General features: G+C 39.5%; 1 protein-coding gene across 3 annotated transcripts in view; it reads right to left on the bottom strand.

The window, feature by feature from the left end:
* Positions 1 to 778: 778 nt before the first annotated feature.
* shprh (SNF2 histone linker PHD RING helicase) overlaps positions 779 to 20,536 on the bottom strand; it is a 41,417-nt gene continuing 21,659 nt past the window's right edge. For 2 of the 3 annotated variants that reach the window (XM_057859705.1, XM_057859706.1), the window contains exons 13-29: positions 20,104 to 20,225; positions 19,897 to 19,985; positions 16,142 to 16,234; positions 15,972 to 16,079; positions 12,508 to 12,650; positions 12,263 to 12,436; positions 9,564 to 9,626; positions 9,275 to 9,500; positions 8,468 to 8,605; positions 8,194 to 8,295; positions 8,061 to 8,132; positions 7,806 to 7,994; positions 6,043 to 6,135; positions 5,877 to 5,963; positions 5,635 to 5,813; positions 5,470 to 5,550; positions 779 to 1,078 (exon numbers count right to left, since the gene is read on the bottom strand). In XM_057859705.1, the coding sequence (XP_057715688.1) occupies positions 979 to 1,078; positions 5,470 to 5,550; positions 5,635 to 5,813; positions 5,877 to 5,963; positions 6,043 to 6,135; positions 7,806 to 7,994; positions 8,061 to 8,132; positions 8,194 to 8,295; positions 8,468 to 8,605; positions 9,275 to 9,500; positions 9,564 to 9,626; positions 12,263 to 12,436; positions 12,508 to 12,650; positions 15,972 to 16,079; positions 16,142 to 16,234; positions 19,897 to 19,985; positions 20,104 to 20,225 (2,059 nt within the window). In that variant the 3' untranslated portion in view covers positions 779 to 978. Of the gene's footprint in view, positions 1,079 to 5,469; positions 5,551 to 5,634; positions 5,814 to 5,876; positions 5,964 to 6,042; positions 6,136 to 6,176; positions 7,357 to 7,805; positions 7,995 to 8,060; positions 8,133 to 8,193; positions 8,296 to 8,467; positions 8,606 to 9,274; positions 9,501 to 9,563; positions 9,627 to 12,262; positions 12,437 to 12,507; positions 12,651 to 15,971; positions 16,080 to 16,141; positions 16,235 to 19,896; positions 19,986 to 20,103; positions 20,226 to 20,536 lie in introns of those variants that run through there. The other variant, XM_057859707.1, reaches the window with a different exon arrangement.

Genomic DNA, 20,536 nt, shown 5'->3' with positions numbered 1-20,536 from the left:
CATTTTTTCCTCAGAAACTCCTTCATATGTCGTAATGTCTAGAGTCGTTTCTACAAGTTCCACAGCAGCAGTGTTTGATCAGCATGTTCCTTTTATGAAAGATTACCGGAGAAAACAAGCAGAAATAATATGGGTTGTATGCGAGGGTGTGTCTATAATGTCCCACTTCCGCGTTGCGATGGCGACGTCACGGTCTAAAAATACCATTCGTGAGGTACGCTATTGCCGTTGATTTTGAGTCAGTTCCTGGACATTTTGGGGCATGCTTTTGTCACTTCCTGTACGTTTTGCCTCATTGCCAGTTGATTTAGGGCATTTCTAGGCCAATTCCTGTAGATTTGGGGGATTTTTGGGTCACTTCCTGCTTATATGAGCTAATTTTTTCCATTGGAAATTTTTTGATGTGTAAGTTATGTGAATCTGATAAAATGTAGGACGAGATACATTTAGAAATTTAGCCGCAGGAAATTTTATTTTTTTTGTCGAAAGACCCTCACTTTTGAAGCAAGTATAAAACGTTACACTCAAAACAGTGCGGAGTATGAATTTTGGAACATTTCAAAGTTGGAATGGTAAGATTTAGTCAAAGTGTGTTGGCAGTGGAAGAAAAAGTGGGTGGGAAAGAAAAACGAATATTATATGTGGGAAGCTTTGCTTTTCAAAGCATCCCTAATAACTAAAATCAAACAAATGCTCTCTAAAAACACAGCTAAACACACTACTCTAAAACTAACTGAATTAGAAAAAAGATAAATAACACATGAAAAATCCAAACCAATTATAGCTTTGGTCCCAACTGTGTTTTATTACCACAAAGTATCATTCGCTACCAGCCTCTCCCAGTCAAGATTGGACGTCTATTGCTATCAGTGGCAGTAAAAGAATTTTCAAATGTGCATCAAAGCTCTTTTTGGAGTAGAAAAGCCCAGAATGTCCATCCATCTATACAAACATAAACATAGCTTAAAATGGGTAACTTCACTGCAGAGGTTGGTCGTCGTCTTCGGTAAAAAGGTCGGCCAGGTCGGCCACAGTGAGCACGGCGGCCTCGGAGTGCTTCATGGCGGTGCTGCTGTGACTACAAGACCACAAAACACATGTCTGTTATACAACCCCACTTACAAGTTGAATTTCTTCTATAACCAACAGTTGAGCAACTCCATTTACCCCATTAAAATTGGTTAATTTTCAACGTAATCTGTTGCATTAAGATACTGAGCAGCTGCAGCCAAATTAGGCCTAGGTGGTTTTATTCATGAGATTGAAGATTGAGAAAAAATTAATGCGGATTTCGGTGATCAGTCATGACCTATTAATTTGATCAAATGCAGCCTGACTACTTTAGCATATGAGAAACCCTTCAAAATGTGTTCAATCTTAAGGATTTTAAAGCAGTTTATTACCGTCCAGTGAAGCGCAATTATAAAATGAATATGTTGTAGTATTTATGCTATGCAGTCGGGGTGGATTGGATTATTGTGATGGCGTTTTTACAGATCTCAACAAAAAATCAGTCAGGAAGCTGCAGCTAATCCAGAATGCTGCTGCCGGTCATGAAATCTTTACACCCGACCGGTGTAAGCAATCTGCGGCTCTTTAGCGTTGCCCTAGTGGCTCCCTGGAGCTTTTTTCAAAACGTTTGAAAATGAGAAACGATAGGAGAGGGAAATATATTTTTTGTTTTAATATCGTTTCTGTAGGACAAACATAACACATTCTTCTAATTCATTAATACTGCAATGAAGTTAAACTTGAGGCGGCATCGTACAACAGAGTAGTCACCTGGTGCGTCATGCGTAAACATTTAATCGTGAATTACGTATTTGTAGCAATTTTAGTCATTTGATAGTAGGCTAATATAGCTATTAGACACACACAGCATGTGTTGCTTTCATTATAGGGCATGTACAGGTAGTCCCCAGGTTACGACGTACTTACAGGATTTGGACTTTACGACGCCAAAGTCTCGGCCGCCATTTTTTCTCCATTCGTTTTTTTTGTTGTTGTTGCATAAACAGTACATTATTGTACTTCACAGTATCTTATTTTTTACTTTATTTTATTAATATGATGTGTTCTGTCCTTGTTCAGCTTTACAGACATCAAACAATTGTGCTTTTTGAAGCTTTCAACTTCCTTCATTTTTCACAATTTGGAAAGGTGTGACACACATATGTACTGTATGTTCAAAACAACACACATTTTAACAATAAAACACTTGACACAAAACAATTGGTCTTCAAACGTCCATCTATTCTGATCAATATGTAAATTTAGTAGATTAAAATAGCTTAATTTGCCTAACAAAAGTCCGCTGTTTAAATGCTACAAAATAGGGCTCCAGCTATCGAATATTTTAGTAATCGAGTAATCGACTGAAAATTCTATCGATTAATCGAGTAATCGGATAAAACATATATTTTAGGTGAAGAGCAATTATAAATATACATGAGAAAACAAGACATTTCATCTAATATTGAACCATTTTCAGTCAGTCAATGTCTTTATTTTCGATGTACATTGTTGAAAACAGCCAACAATTGCTTTTAGACTTTTAGATCTTATTAAAAAAATACATACATGTATATATATATATATATAAGGCCTGTCAACAATAACGCGTTAACGACCATGATTAATCTGGAAATATTAACGCATTAAAAAAAAATAACGCAACGCCACACTAAGTTTGGCCACAACTGCCTCCCGTAGTCCCACACGCTGATGTTTACATTCTCCGCGCAGCAATGCAGGACATAATGCAGCCAGCCACGATGAGTGAGGATGATGACCAAATTCCGTTTTAAAAAGCTGCCTAATGGAAATCTGGATAAAACCAAAGTTGTGTGCACATACTGATGTAATGAACTGTCGTTCGATCGAAGCTCAACCAGCCTAAAGTACCATCTTCGGGCACAGCTAGTGTTAGCAATGACGCTAACACTGCGGGAAACAAGCCGCAGTCATCAAGCTACGCTGGCAGAGTGCGGACTCAGACTTGTCAACAAAAGACAACAAGTAGGTTGACTACTGCTATCGCTACATGGGTAGACAGAGACTGTAGAGTGTAGACCCATTAACATAGTCGAAGACGAGGGCGTTGAAAATCCAATGACAACAAACAACAACGACAAACCACTGAACAGGTACAAGGCAGTGCCAGCATGGACTCATGTCTACTACAGTGGTGGTCTGCGCACAGTGGTGCCCACAGTAAGCTGGCCCATGCAAAAAAAAGTTGAAAAAATGCAGTTGGTTTAAAAAATAAAAAGAGTATGACTGGCTAACTTAAGCAGTGTTTCTAAACACCTTTACACACAGTTTAGTGTAATGTTTTTCAGTTAAGTGTGTGAAAATTGACAATTTATTTTTTTTATATCTCACACAGCTTTCAGGCCATTTAGTGTAAAACTGCAAATGCTGTATTTCTTTGTGTGAAATGTTCAATTTAACAGACAAGTTGTTTACACATTTTTTGAAACACTAGCTATTGTTACTGTATTGTGCTTGTCTGCTATTTCAATTGGCAGTTAATTTTGGGTAATATGCCAAACGATACTTGAGCCACATTGTTAGTCTGAGGCGCTTTAATCTGTTAAAGCTCTTTGCTGTATCATACAATTTATTTTATTTATTATTTTATACGAGCTGAGTTGTTAAATAAAATTTTAAAACTATTTGGTTAAGTATTAATTCATTTACACATCACACATTTCATCTTAAAACAAATTTTAAGTCAATTATAGTATTTTCCTCGATTTTTTTCCCCCTGAAGAGCAACTTTATTTATCCCAAGGGAAATGTGATTAATCATGATTAATCACACAGTTGACATATGATTAACTAGATTAAATTTTTTAATCGTTTGACAGCACTAATATATATGTATTTCTTCCCTAAAAATGCCATTACGCTTGATAACACACATCACTTAAAAGTTGGGATTTTTTTCCACGTGTTTCAATTGAATTTCTATTTGTGTCAAGCCATTTTTAAGTTTTAGTTAAGTTTTAAGTTAGTCTAAACTGTAAGTCCTGATAGGATTTTAAGTTTTTGCAGTGTTCAAAATAAATGTATGATACAGGCTGTATTGGAGCACATTAGGGACCAGTGCTACTTGGTGTTTTATCCAGCAATGACTACTGAGCGAAAATTGATAGTTAGCATTATTAAGTTTTTATTTTACACCCTCATCATTCCACAACGCTATGTTATGTTAAACCCTGTATGTAAGACACGTTAGCCACGCATCGACAGTGGTCATAATTAATAGAAACCTAGCCCTCCGTAGGGCTAACGTTACGTGAGCTAGTGACAGTAACGTTAATCTTATTTATTAGCGCTTAGCGCTCTTTATTAGCGCTTAGCGCTCTACTGCTTTAAGATGGCGGCTGTTTACCAACGCCGCTGACTCTGTCATTTCGCATCTAGTTCAACATACATGTGATCTCTATGAGACGCATCAGACACTACCTGCTACCAACGTAGCATCATGCTGGCTAGTTTTTAGCAACGTCGGCGTCGTTTGTAGCTGCTGTCGGCTGCAGTAAGTGTTTTTTTTTTTTTTTTTTTTTGCTTCTTCCTCTACGCACGTGACATCAGCGCGTTGTCCCGCATTAAAAGTAGTCCGAGCAAAACGTGATTCTTAGAGCTGTCAAAATAAACATTACTCGAAGTGAATAAAATTACTCGGATTAGTTTTTAAACTCGAGTTACTCGAGTTGCTCGAGTATTCGTTTCAGCTCTACTACGAATGGTAACGTATTTACCATTCTCATAGCAAATCGCTCACACGTAACGCCACAAACTGTCGATGTAAACTTAATTACAAGGGCATACACAAACATATATTAGCTGAAACAACTTACAGCCTTATGTGGGCCAAACCACAGTGCAGCTGTCCTTTATCCGTGTCAGACGAGAGTCTGCTCCTCAGTCATAAGGCGACAGTCCAACCAGACCCAACGCTGCCACCAGAGGGCAGTGTATCCTCCATCATTAAACATAATATAATACTTTTGGACTTTTTGGATAGCTATTTTGGGGTACTTAAAGGGTTAATTCTAACTTACTTGGAAATGCAATTTACGTCGCTAGCATAAGAAGAGAACTTGCTCGTAACCCAAGACTATTGTATTTGCTTTTTCGGTCCAATATGCCTTTTTCAACATTTTGGGTCGCTGAATTCAAGAATTCAGTTATGTGTCAGTGTTGTTGGTATGCTGTAGACGCTTTTTACTGACCCCTATAGTCTGGGAGAATATCAGCCAACTGTGCACTGAATATAAATGCTGCAAAATGTGTGCTGCCTGCAGTTTGCAAGTCCTACTTTTACCTAAAAACAATCTGTATCGAACAATTAAAAAAAAAAAAAAAAAAAAGTGCATATTTTTGGGCCTAATTGTCAAGCTCTCTTTCATGATAGCATTGTTTTCTCTATTCTTTGAATAAATGACACCCATCTCTCACCTCTTATCTGCCGTTTTGAGCATGGCTTGCATCCGCTCCTCAATGGTGGACTTAATAAGGAAGCGGTGTACGAATGTTGGCCTGGAGGGATGGAGACAGAAGGGATGATGTTCCATTTGACGTCAAGCAAGTCAGCAAAGCTACGGTTTCTACAGGACAGCTTACTTGGTTTGTCCGATTCGGTGCACACGTCCGATGGCCTGCAGCTCGTGAGCGGGATTGAGGATGGGCTCCACCAGTAAGACGTGCGTGGCTTCGATGATGTTTAGGCCGTTGGAGCCCGTGTGTAGAGGAAGCAGCAGGATGTTGATCTTCTTCTCATACTTGAATGAGCTCAGGTTCTCCTAGTTAAACCGTAGGAATCAACACCACGACGAGAAACTGCAATGCACAAAGCCTTTACGGACCTGGAATTTTTGGATTCCGTTGATTTGCGAGAATTCCATGCTGTTGTCAAACAGAGCTTTGGCGATGATGTCCAGGACGCTCTGCCACTGCGATGGAGACGACTTGGTTCACGACAGATCATTCAGCAGAAATGTGATGATTGAAAGTTGAAATGATTGGAGTTACCGTAGAGAAGACTAGACATTTGGCGCCTGGGTCGCACATTTGGATCTTTTTCAGGGTTCTCACCACCGCCTCCACTTTGGTGGAGTGGCTACCCTGGGAAAAAAGCAGGAGAATAGAATAGAACGCCTTTATTGTCATTATACAGGGTACAACAGGATTTAAAGCTTCGCCATAATGTGCACCACAAAAAACAAAGGTACAATTAGGCCAGCGGTGAAAGTGGCTAGAGTACTGCATTACACTTTGACACAACTGTAACAAAAGCATACATGAGGAACTGATTCTGGTTCCAAATTTTATTATTTTAAGATGACGTAAAAATAATATGTTTTCCTGAATATCCTGGGAGAACTCTCAAATGCAGACTGTTGACTTCTGGCATTCAAACTGAGCAGTTGATTTGCAGTCTCAGTGATTTTTATTGCTTCTTCATGTGCAGTGGAGTCCCTGTGTTCCTTCATTTTTTTGCCAGTAAATTAAGCTGGGCTTCCCTCGATTAGCAATACTGGGTCTCCAAGCATCCAAGTATGCCAGTTGCTTCACGTTAAGACAGTAGGAGCAGCCTATATACCCATTTTGAGCATACAGCCATTCATTTTTTGTCTGAACTGTTCATGTTGCTCCTTTTTTCTACAAAGATGGGTAGGCAGTATGGCTAGCAGCATTATCTGTACCTGCATTTTCCTGCTGTTTCTTTTAGCAGGGTTTCTGCTGTGAGTCTGGATTACTTCATCATCCCTGGGTGTTGTTTTACAAACTTTATTCCATCACTTTTCATCATCCTCTTCAACTCTCTCCTTTCTCTTAAATATCATAAATTTTCCATTGCATTATCCTGTTTTGTCGCATTCAATTTCAAATGATTCAACAAGTTTTTTTTTTGTTTTTTTTTGGACACATGTGCATTACAACCAATCAGAGCTACCTATCCATACTGATCACATATCAGTCTATCAGCCAACTGAAGGGACAATTGACACCAGGGTGTTTTGCTGCGCTCAGAGCTCTGGCTGATGCGACCCGTCAGATACACTGAGAGAGATGGAGCCGCTGGGGAGAGCCACGCGAACAAATACACAATAAACATCAGTGGAAACGGATTACGTTACACAAGCACTTTATTAGGAATGTTGTTAAACTTGTGTATGTTTCTTCTTGGAGATGCATGTGTGGCAACTAGCAGATTTTTTTTAACATGCTGTTTGAACAGTTGCCGTCATATTTGCGGGATCAAAGTTCTGCAGTTCTGCCTCAAAAACTCAAGGCGGAACTCCGTTCTGGCTCGTTCCGGCCCACTTTCATCCCTGAATAAGGCTAAAATAAAAGCACAGGTTTCAGAGTAGACAGATTATGACTAAAGCGACTGGCAAAACAGTGGTGATATAGTGGTAATATAACAGTGCATATTCAGTACTCAGATTAGAAAGCAGATGGCTGACCTGATATGATAATGAAAACGATAGTTTGTGCATAGATATTCATGCAACAGTGCAAAAAAATGCTATAATGTAACAGTGCAAATATTGCATATATGCAGTACTCAGATTGAGAAACATGTCTGATAACATATTACTTAGTGAGATGCATGTGATGCTGTTGTGGCATTAGCAGTGCAATGACAGTAACACTTCAGTGCAAACTTTCGTTAAGTATGATGACAGCTCTTGAAAAGAAACCGTTTCTCATTGTGTTTGTTTTGTCTGGTATAGACTCTGGGTTAAAGCATCTCGCCTAACTGGGGTAAAAGCATCTTGCGGACCAACCTTAACGGGAATGTCCTGGTCTTGACTGGACACCTGCGTGGTGAAGACGTAGGAGATTTCAGCATGGGATGTGGTCTGCCTGCAAATGGCACAGTTAATGGCACGCCGCCGGGATCCCACGCTGTACTGCTCCAGGATGATGGCGATGCACTGGTTGCAGAAGCAGTGGCCGCACGTCAGCACCGCCCACTGACAAATCAAAGAAAATTAATGCTACACAGCAAAGAAGCGTCACAACAAAGACTCTTTTCTAACCTCCTGTCCAAGTTGCCGAGCACAAATGGGACACGGTTCTGGGTTCAAACCACCGGTGGACTTGTCCTGGGACTAAAACAGAGGAGACTGACACCACTGTATGGGAAAGAGGCGGAAACAAAAGGCGAAATACCTTTTCCAGATTTGTCAGGTATAAAAACTGTCCGAGCTTCTTTTGCAACTGAGACTTGGCCACTGCTTGGTCATTGAGAAGTTTTACTCGGTTCTGGTCCACCTTTGAGCAGAAAGAAATGGGAAAAAAATAATTAACAATAACTTCTTTAAAATAACGATAATTACGGAAACAATGAAGTATTTGAAAATGTGTATTTTTATCACGTACATACATTATGACTGCCTACAATTTTTAATCTGCACGCAAAGAAGCCGCAGCCATGACGACGTACCTCGTGCGGTTCGATGATGTGCAACAGTTTTGGCTTCGGTTCATCGGGAAGACGCACGCGAAGCCGCTCGGTGGCCATTCCCAGCTCGTCAATTGCGGACACGTGATTCCGCAGAACCATCCAGTACTCATGCAGCACCTGACAGGAGAAGAGGGGTGAGTCATATGAATTCTAAACACGAATGTAACTAAATCTGCTGCATTGTTGTTTTTGGAAGACCATTAATTTTAGTCTTTGGACAAAAATACCTGATAATCTTAAGTCACATTTTAGTCATTTCTAAATGAGTTAGTGTTAGCCTAGTTTTGAGTCAAAGAATACTCAAAAAGTTTTAGCTGTTAAACAAAATTCAAGATTTTAGTCTATTCTAAACAAGCATGAGTGTGCCACAGCGCACTGCAGGCTAAAGGCTGTGTGCACAGGACATCTACTGGCCCATGCTACATATCTACAAAGTTAAAGATGTCGGTTCACGAATGACGGAGGAGTAGGACTTCAAAATTAGATTCCACAAGAACTATCTGAGTGGCGCTTTGACATGCCTTCAGCCTGTAAAACAATAAAGTTTCCGCCAGTATAGGATTAACATTTACAGTACACACTTATTTTCACAATAATAGTATATTGCTGCGAGATTGTAAGTGAAAGTGAAATGAATATGAAACAAAATATTTGCAAAGACTAATAATGTACATAAAAACTCATTGGATGGTCTAAATGTCATCCTCATGAAAAGAAGGGTCGTCAATGTAATATTTTCATTATCATCACCATGGTTAATGAAAACAACACTGATAGGCTGCCAACCTTGTACTCCTTCTTCCAAGTCTCAAAGAGCTCCATGAAGGCGTTGCCCTCCTCGACCAGCTCGCCGTCCAAGCGCTTAGCCTTCGCGAAGGTCAAGATGGCCTTGAGCGTGCGCTCCATCTCGCTTGCTGCCCACAGGCCTCGGCTGGTAGTGGGTAGGCGGTCGTCCACCAGGCCTTCCTCATCTTCGATCATCTCTTCAAATATGGCTGTCTGGCCTTTCACTCTGTTGGGCACAGGGTTTATCTAGTGGTGAACAATTCCAAGTGGGTGACAGGCATGTACTTACGTGTGTGAGAAGAGCTTGGACTCGTAGTCAGTGAAAAGCTCATCGGCTTTGCAAAAAACACAGCTAGTAGATGAAAAGAAAGGATGCTTTAGTAACAGCAAAATGTTTTATCGAAGAAATCAGTTCAAATTAACTCATCGGTTTCCACTGATGGCGACAGATGCACCAGATCGGCTCTAACAATTACCGTAATTTTCTGACTTTAAGGCGGGCCTGACTATAAGCCGCTAGCCACCAAATTTGACATAGATATGCGGCACCGGACTAAAAGCCGCAACTGTCCTCACTGTAGTATGGGATATTTACACCAAAAGATATTAACCGGTAACAATTTATTTGACAGCGGTCAGTGCTTAATTTGTAAATCATAAGGTGCCGGAACGCAAAGTACATACAGGGCCGGCCCAGCCTATACGCAGACTATGTAGCTGCTTAGGGCCCCTGACCACTAGGGGGCCGAGAGAGGGGGCAATCTGGCAATTGTTTAATTTATATTCTATTTTGTATACTACAGTTTGCTTTATTTGACTTTCGTGAGTTTTGATACTTGATTACAAGCTTAAAAAATAAAAGTTCTTCCTAACTTCTTTCTTTCCTCTTTTAGAAAAAGGTTTGGCGTTATTTACTGTAACTACTGACAATAATTTGGGGTGAGAAGTTTGAAGAATGCAGTGCAACAAAATATGATTAATATACAAAATATGGACATATAGGTTGGATTACATGTATGGGTTTCACAGTACACTGTGACGAAATGGTGGCCCAAAAATATGGGCCCCTTGGCATTATTTTGCTTAGGGCCCCCAAATGGCCTGGGCCGGCCCTGAGTACATATGACAGCGCAGGGATGACGAGACGGTCACAGGTCCTGGAACATAAGCAGAAAATTGTGCTGAAACAACACGCAAATGCACACTTGCCATGCTGTGGGACTTACAAGTCTCAATTTCAGATAATATCCGTCGTATAAATGCTATGACAACAATTTATAATTATTTAGGATATACTCTGCACAGCACGGGCAATTGCCCACATAACCACAGGTGGGGCTTAAAGTAAACAGTCAGCAATTAGTTTCTCAACAGGTCTAACTTGTAAAAATCAGAGATTACAATAGATAACACAAATCTCCCATTATTATTGTTTATTATAATAACGGGTGGGTTTGAGGAAGCCCTCTGATTGGTCAGTTGCCGTGTATTAATCACGATATAACATGGCTACATTATTAATACATGGCTAGGGCCTCATCACCAAATGTATCACTGCACCATTATATTCGTGCCTTGAGTCTGTGGTTTTCAAACATATTTATCCTATCATATTTAAGAACACATTTTATGTTGATTTAAATGTGGTGGTCCGTTATATAATCGCAATAGTACACTTGATGCTGTCGTTTAACGTCATTGGTGGTAGTCCAGTACAGCGTACGCAGCACTCTCGTACCACTAATGACTGATTTTAAACAACAGTATCTCGTGTACTATTGCTTAAAAGATTGACACGGCGGCCTATTAAGTATGCTTTCCATTTTCCAAAACATTCCACACCGCGAGCATGTCCGGATTCTCCTCCCCCTCTATGTTTCGGGTTTTACTGCGTGTGTCAGTGGCAATTCTGTGTCCTTTGGCCACCCACGACCCCACGTATGGGACTGGATTGAATTTAGCCAGTGGAGGTCCAACAAGATTTAGGAAGAGTAAATATGATATGGTGGAGACGCACAGTTGGGAGTGCAAATAAAGTTCATTTGAAAAATCCGCTCTCACATTCAGCACTTGCAATGGGAATACTGTTGACAGCTACATGTAACCCCATCAGTTCATCAAGCGTGTCGTTTCCATCTGAATCTCTGTACTTTCTGTGGGCCACAACGACTCAACCTCCATCTCTCCATACAGCACATCTGCATCTTTGGGCCAATACTGTGCGTAAAGCACCTTCAACTCCTCAATAAACTTGTTATAACCAGATTTATCTGGCAACCAACCTCGTTGGGATAACACGTGATTTGTCGGTCCAGCTTTTCAGTGTATCAACAAATCTCCGACTCTTTCAAATGGCGTTAAATTTTTTTTATAAACAACATGCAATTCTCGGGATTTGTTCTGTAAATGAATTTATGAATATTATTATTTTATTTTATAGCGTAATGTGCGTAATTATGCACGGTCGATTTAAGAGATGCAGGGAATGGAGAGCTGTGAGGTAGTAGGAAGCAAGGGGGAGACGGGCGAGAAGCAAAAGTTAGCGGTCGAATGTGGCGGCAGTCCACTGTTATTTTGTTTGTTTTCATTTTGTTTCCGATATAAAGTGAAGAAAGCCATCAACGACTCCTCTCCTTCTTGCCCCCCATTCGGGGCTATTAAAATACATTTTTAAAAAACGTTTTAATATTATTATTTCTTTCTATACACGACAGGTGCCGGATCTGCCAAAATAAGTCCCGGAACACAGGGAGGCCAAAATCAAGAGGTGTACCGGCTCAAATTAACCCCTGACAGCGGCGTCATAAGACTGTCATAATAATGACATGACACTGTCATGAGGATGAATAAATGCTTATGACGGATGTCATTTAGTGTCATCCGGAAAATTTTCTCACTTTTAAATGAATCTAAAAGATCTGAGCTGGACATAATTGGAGTTAGTGAAAAAATTTGAAACTTCAACACTTAATAAGAAAAAATTCTGACTTATTAAGCGGCAGTCGCATGGGCCTCAGGTGACAGATGGTGGCCTCATCAATCACTTTCTGGGAGGCCGGACCTTCCAGGTTCTTCACCGCCTCCCGGACAATGTTTTGGGATTTCATCAGGTCTTCCATTTGCGTGGTAAGCAGGAAAAGCAGACCGTGGCCATCACGGAACCTAGGAGGCAAATTGCATTGGGTCAAAGCCTGCCACGTAGCGTACCACTTTTGTCTGTTTCAAGAGTTTACTTGTCGGCCATGGAGAGCTTGTGAGCCTGCTGTTTATAGCTGGATGTCAACTCGTTCTTGACGCGGCCCACCAGGTCGTCGTCGGTGGAGCAACGAATCGCTCGCTGGATGACCTCCACCCACCAAGGCAAGCTAAGGTTGACCTTGATCAAGAAAGAGCAAATGTTTAACGTCAAAGTCACCATTGTGTATGCAACTAATTGGCTGCAATTGTTGAAAGACGTCCAATCCTCTTAAACTGGGAGGTCTCGCAGTGAATGATTATGTTTCAGCAACATTGATGGCGATAAACGTGACATATTTCAACTCGGAGGGTAGGTAGATATAACGTTTATATATTTTTATCATTCGTATTCTTAATTAAATTAAAAAATCAAATGTAGTTTTTTAAATTGGAAGAATAGAAGATTAAGAGGCTCAAAAAAATGATTTTGAAACTTTTTTAGGTCAACAAGATAATAAGTGTACTGTACTCTCTGCAAGGACTACAGAAATCTACGACGGAGGATTTGGGCCAAATAAAGGAGAAGAAAAAAAAAAAGACTGCGAAATTAAAGTAGTACTGGTACTACGAGAAAAAACGTATTTTTACATACGGCGAACAGCTACACACATTACGTACACGTACCTTAGCTAGGAGCTACGGCGAAGCACCAATATAAAGCTATCAATTGCATATAATTTGTATGTAGATGAGCCAAAAGATAAAGGATTTCCTTATTTATGAAGCAGATTGTAAAATATGGACTCGGAAGATGCACAATGTTATTCCAATTCGCTACTATGTCACTTACGTTGTAAAGCTATTAAGTAGCTGGGAGCCATGACGATGTGTTGGTAGCCTATAAATCATTCTATTGAAAATGATTTGATGTAGATAAGCCAAAGTATGCAGGATTTTCTTTTCCTTATTTGTAAAATGGATTCTAAAACACTAGATGCTTTCAATACTGTGAATTTTAACGGAGGTGATGTGCTACGTAAAGCGAGTAGCATTTTATTCAGCTACATTAGCCCAACAAAATAATACGACTTTTATTCTCGTAGTAACAATTCGACTTTTTATCTCTCAGTAATAGTATAACTTTTTTCTCGTACCATTACTACGAGAATCAAAGTATTATTTTGTTGGGCATATATCCAATGCCCTCCATAATTATTGGCACCCCTGAAAAAGATGTGTTTTTTTAGCTTCTAATATATATACAGTGTGGCAGTGTATCAAATACTTGTTCTCCCCACTGTATATTTTTTTAAATTCAAATAATATGGGACCTTAATGGGAAAAAAAAGAGAAAAATCCAACCTTCAATACAAGTGCATTCATTCAGTGGGGAAAAATCCCACATGAAGAAAAAATTATTTGACATCAAATAATGTGTGTCACAATTATTAGCACCCCTGGTGTTAATACTTTGTACAACCCCCTTTTGCCAACAAAACAAGGTCTGGGGACTGAGCTGGCCATGGGAGGAGCTTGATTTTGTGTCTGGTGAACCATATCTGTGTAGATTTGGCCATATGTCTAGGGTCATTGTCTTGCTGAAAGACCCAGTGACGACCCATCTTCAACTTTCGGCCAGAGGGCAACAGATTTTGATTTAAAATGTCCTGGTATTTCAAAGCATTCATGATGCCATGCACCCTAACAAGGTTCCCAGGGCCTTTGGAAGCGAAACAGTGGGTATGAGGTTCTTTTCAGCTTGCACATCTTTCGTGGCACGCCAGACCCACTTAGAGTGTTTGTTGCCAAAAAGCTCGATCTTAATTCAATCAATCACTCAATCATATGGCCAAATCTACACAAAAATGGTTCACCAGACACAAAATCAAGCTCCTCCCATGGTCATCTCAGTCCCCAGACCTTGTTTTGTTGGCAAAAGGGGGTTGTACAATGTATTAACACCGGGGGTGCTAATAATTGTGACACACATTATTTGATGTCAAATAATTTTTTCTTTATGTGGGATTTTTTCCCCACTGAATGAATGCACTTGTATTGAAGGTTGGATTTTTCTCTTTTTTTCCCCATTAAGGTCCCATGTTATTGGAATAAAAAAAAAAATATATATATATATATATTAGAAGCTAAAAAACACATCTTCTTCAGGGGTGCCAATAATTTTGGAGGGCACTGTAGATGAACAAGCTGCTACTTACTTTACACAGTGCTTCACCTCCATTGAAATCCATAATATTGAAAGTATTTTGTGTTTCATCCTTCAAAATCCTTTATATTTTGGCTTATCTACATCAACTCAATATAAATATTATGATTTATAGGCTAACAACACTTCGTCGTATCTCCCTGCTACTTAGTAGCTTTACGACATACAGTAAGTGACGTAATAGCGAATTGGAATAATATTGTGCAATTCTTAAGTCTATATTTTAGAATCTGCGTCATAAATATGGATACCCTTTATCTTTTGGCTCATCTACATCAAATTATAATCAATAGATGGTTTTATATTGATGCTTCATCATAGCTCCCAACTAAGATGAGTGTAAAGTACGTAGCGGTTTATCCTAATTAATAATACTTTTTTTCTTCGTAGTACCAGTATGACTTTAATCTTGTCGTCCTTCAGCGTAATTTGGCCCCTAATCCTCCGTCGTAGAAATCTGAATATTCACATTTTTTTTTTATATTTCATGTATACTAAGGAATAATTTTTTTTTTTAATTGTTCTTTTCCCCCTATTAATGGAAATGTAGGTGCCTATATAACGTCGAGTTAATTATTCAGGTTAATTGTGAATAATTTATTTTTGGTTCTATAAAACAAGTTGTTATTTGTTTGGTTTCGTTGGACGGGCTTGTGACGTCACATCATACGATATAAATGCACAGCGAGAGCTGTTTGGCCGAGTCAGTTGGCGTAGGCAGGAAGGAGGAAGCATAAGAGCCCAAACAATTTTTTGGCCTTTGCCTCATTAACTCTCGATGTTTTTCGATCTCATTTGCGCTTTTGTTTACGTTTCTGGATGTCCCTCGGTTGAGTAGTTTTTTTGTTGGATTAAAGAACGAACACATAAAGAGCGGCGTGAGAGTTTTTCTTCGCCGCTGTCCAGCGGTGTGCGAGGGAGACGGAAGAGGAAAGTGTCGGGTTGAAGGGCTTTTTTTACGATGTGGATCCTACATGAAACATTTAAAAAATAATATTTCTTTAAAAAAGGATATTTACCCTTAAGACACTCAAAAAATAAGATTTGGACATTTTTAGACTTTGGAGATTTTTTTTAGCTTATAATATTATAGTTTATTGAACAAGTCAGAGAATATTTACTTTTTTCCTCCTTGTGTATATTTTGAATAATTCAGATTATTACTTTTTTTTTTTAATTCAAAGAAGAATCTTTATAGGATTTTTCCTTAAAAAAAAAAAAAAGTTGCCAGCACTTCCCAGTTGATTGGACGTCTGTCGCCACTAATGGCATCCAATGAAATCTAAAAGTGTGTACTTTGCGCTTGAGTTCTTTGATATTCTGCAAGACCGGCTGCAGGGCTTGATGGGCGTCGGCAACCTCTGAATCGTACTTGGTCATGTAGTGCTGACGTAGCTGCTCAGCCTGAAAAGGGCACAAAATTAACCACATAATCACACCACGTGAAATCTTTAAACAGAAGTTACCTCTTCACTGAGGCGATCATCTCGTAGAGTGGGAGGAATTCCCGGATGCTTTGCATTCAATAACTCCATCAGATTGTGAGTGGCGTGAAGTCTCTGTTGGAACAAAAAAAAATGCAATCAGGGATAATCAATTCAACACATGAAAGTTTATCTTCTGGGTTTCAGATGGTAGAGTCTCAGCTTTCCATATCACCATTTTGCAAAGATGTTTCATATCTGGAAAATTTCCACTTGAAGTTGGCTAGTCCATGCATCTTGGATTTCCAAAATTAGGAGAAAATGGACTCGAAAATTCTTACAACAACTTGTCACTTATTCGTTGCAGCCAGCTAATTAGTGAGGCCGGACATGGACCAAACTTTTCTACAGAAATTAAGGAAATACTACAGGAACAATTTATTGGATGTGTCAGCCACGATATAATGACTTTAATGCATTTCAGTAGTGCTGCAACGATTAATCGATTAACTCGAGTATTCGATTAGAAAAAAATATTCAAATTAAATATTGTTGCCTCGAGTATTCGTTTAATTAAAGTGGCGTTGTAATGTTTTATTTTGAATGTTTACATTTAGTTTATTGATTAGGGTGGATACATTGCCCTCTGGTCCGCCTCATTTCACATGGCTGAATCCAACTGCTCCCTGTTATGACCAACGTAAGCTAAGTTTTTCTTTGAGCTAATGTTTTCTAATGCATTCGTAATTTAGTTTATATGTTTATCTAGCCGTTTTCTGTGGTTATATGAGTCTGAAACATTTGTTAAGAGCATTGGAAAAAAAACGTTAGCATTTTATAGCATTTAAGCAAGCGGACTTTTGCCATGTAAGTTAGCCAAGTGTTCTTTTTCAGATAGCGATGAGCTATTCTTAAAAGTTAATGGAATATTCATCCGCATCCCCTACTCAATTTTAGCTCATAACTACATAGAATTACAAAAAATGGTACAAAATTAGCAAATGAGAATCTCGGTCTTTATACTGAAACACGTAAGTTATGCATTCACCATGTTCACCATATTTACCAAAACTGGTAATGAAATAAGTGCTTGGTTTTGAGATCATTTCTGTATTGCTGGAGTACCTTTTGTAAAATGAGATTTTTTTTACCATATGGTGATTTTTATTTCATAATTATGGAACAATAAATCTATAAAAGAGGTGTTTCGTTTAGCCTGTCGCGATATGCAATAAGTCAAATTATCGCAGGGTAAATGAAAATGAGTGCGGTAATTTTCCCAGCTGCGATTTATCGCCGCGTGCACTCGGCACACGTGCGTGTTGATTACATATGAGAATTCAGTAGCTTTCAGAGATGTTTATTGGCCATCAACACACCGTGGAATTAAAGTTCAGACATACGAAATAAGGAAACACTTCTATATTAAACATTGTAAAATGTTAGCTTTGCTACATTGAGGCTAATGGAAAAAAGACAAGGTACTAACCTCTTAAGTCTGCTATAAAACATTGACAGTCTTCTCCACAACGAAAAATTGCGGTTAAAAGGTGACACATCAAACATGAAAACTCGCTGGATTAACACATTTGCAAGCGATGCGAACAAAAAAAAACATCTTCAACATGGGTAATCCTCAACCACAAGAGACTCAATATGGAAAAAAAAAAACTGAAAATCACATTGTTTAATTTTTAAATAATTAATTTGCAAATCAAGGTGGAAAATAAGTATTTGGTCAATACCAAAAGTTCATCTCAATACTTTGTTATGTACCCTTTGTTGGAAATAACTGAGGCCAAACGTTTTCTGTAACTCTTCACAAGCTTTTCACACACTGTTGCTGGTATTTTGGCCCATTCCTCCACGCAGATCTCCTCTAGAGCAGTGATGTTTTGGGGCTGTCGTTGGGCAACACGGACTTTCAACTCCCTGGAGACTGGCTAGGCCACTCCAGGACCTTGAAATGCTTCTTACAAAGCCACTCCTTTGTTGCCCTGGCTGTGTCTTTGGATCATTGTCATGCTGAAACACCCAGCCACATCTCATCTTCAATGCCCTTGCTGATGGAAGGAGATTTTCGCTCAAAATCTCTCGAAACATGGCCCCATTCATTCTTTCCTTTACACATATCAGTCGTCCTGGTCCCTTTGCAGAAAAACAGCCCCAAAGCATGATGTTTCCACCCCCATGCTTCATGCTTTGAGTCCCTGGCGGCGTATTGTGTTACTGATAGTAGCCTTTGTTACTGTAGTCCCAGCTCTCTACAGGTCATTCACTAGGTGGTTCTGGGATTTTTGCTCACCGTTCTTGTTATCATTTTGACGCCATGGGGTGAGATCTTGCATGGAGCCCCAGATCGAGGGAGATTATCAGTGGTCTTGTATGTCTTCCATTTTCAAAAAATTGTTCCCACGGATGATTTCTTTACACCAAGCGTTTTACTTATTGCAGATTCAGTCTTCCTAGCCTGGTGCAGGTCTATAATTTTTTCTCTGGTGTCCTTCCACAGCTCTTTGGTCTTGGCCGTAGTGGAGGTTGGAGTGTGACTGACTGAGATTGTGGACAGGTGTCTTTTATACCGATAATGAGTTAAAATAGGTACCATTAATACAAGTAATGAGTGGAGCCCCGTTAGACCTCATTAGAAGAAGTTAGACCTCTTTGACACCCAGAAATCTTGCTTGTTTGTAGGTGACCAAATACCTATTTTTACTTTATTTTTACTATTTTAACTTGGAAATAAATTCTTTAAAAATCAAACAATGTGATTTTCTGGGTTTTTTTTCCACATTCTGTCTCTCATGGTTGAGGTTTACTCATGTTGACAATTACAGGCCTCTCTAATCTTTTCAAGTAGGAGAACTTGCACAATTGGTGGTTGACTAAATACTTATTTGCCCCACTGTATTTGATGTATCTGCTCCCTTTGGCGGGTTCTAACTGGAAATGAATTTCATTGCTTTGAAGTAATGTGCAATGACAATGTAGGTAGTCCCCGGATTACGACGTACCTGATTTACATGATTTCGACTTTACGACGCCAGAGTCTCGTCCGTCTTTTTGTCTCATGTTTTGTCGTTTTTTTTTTTTTTTTTTTTAGTTACATAAACAGTACCTCATTGTACCTCACAGTGTCCTATTTTTTACTTTATTTCATTTATATGACTGTAGTGCGATTTGGCGAAATGTGTATTTGATTATAATTTTGACTTTTGTTTTGTGACACATACTTTTATTTGGCGGAGGAAGCGTAGAGAAGGTAGTACTTCTGCACGCGAGTAGGAGCACATGCTTACACGAAGAAGAACGTATTTGCGCACACGAAGAAGAGCGCACGCGCTATAACGAGGAAGAGCAGAAGAGCGCATTTGCTCCCACGAAGAAGTCGCGCAGCCGGATGAGAGAGAGAGAGGGGAAAGATTACATTTTAGCTCTAGCTAGGACTTAGCTCCAATGTCTTGGCGTGGACAGTACAATGATGTATAATACGTGTTTTTGGATAATTATTTTGAGATTTAGGGTGTATTTAGGGGTACTTATTCTGACACACGCGAAAATTCGGGTCACGTCGCCAGCGTAGGATCGGAATTCGTTCGTAACCCGGGGACTACGTGTAAATGGATTCTGATCCTGAAATGAATAACGTCAAACTTAGTATTAAATACGGCCTTTATTCACAGGACCTAATCATTAACGAATCATTTTGGCCCTGCATTGTGTGAGGCTGTTTTTGCCTGTTCATATGTAAATTGAAGATGTGCATAAGAAGCCGCAGATGGTGTATAGTGATCTACCTGCAATGAATCAGTCTTTAGTCTGCCTTTGTGCTCCTCTGATGACCGCAGCACTTCTCTGTACATTTCGGCCGCCTGCTCGAACTCATCTGCAAAGAGCGAGGAGCCGTTGTCATTATCGACAATCACTACGACACTATTGAGATGTGCAAATGGGTCACAAAAGCTGAGCTTGTAAGCAATTCCCATGGGTTATTAGGGTTTTACCTCGGATGATGTGGATTCCGGCCAAGCCATTGAGAGCGCACACCAATTGTCTGTGGGCCTCTTCGCACTCCACTCGACATTTCTTCTGCAGGGACTTGAGGAGCTCCTCCATCGTCATGGTGCTGTCAAGAAGCAATCACGAATCTCACCTTTTGCGTTTACTCACAATATGTATTCTCGCCAAGGTTTTCACTGGAAGTAGGGCTGCCACTATTATTCAACTAATCTATCACACTAGGGAACAGGTTTTAATTCATTGTTGGATGCGGAATCCAAACCAAAAGGACCCTCCCCCCCCAAAAAAGAAAAAAAATACGGAAAAACTATACTTATTGTTCGTTTAAAAAAAAAAAATCAAATGGTGACATAAAATGAAATATGACTGCGATGTTTAACACTGTAATGTTTTTACAATGGATATGGCTAGTTGTAC

Source organism: Corythoichthys intestinalis, chromosome 15 (assembly GCF_030265065.1).
Source record: "Corythoichthys intestinalis isolate RoL2023-P3 chromosome 15, ASM3026506v1, whole genome shotgun sequence".
NCBI lineage: Eukaryota > Metazoa > Chordata > Actinopteri > Syngnathiformes > Syngnathidae > Corythoichthys > Corythoichthys intestinalis.
The sequence above is the reverse complement of the archived record's forward strand: the minus strand, read 5'-3'. Positions and strand labels throughout refer to the sequence as shown.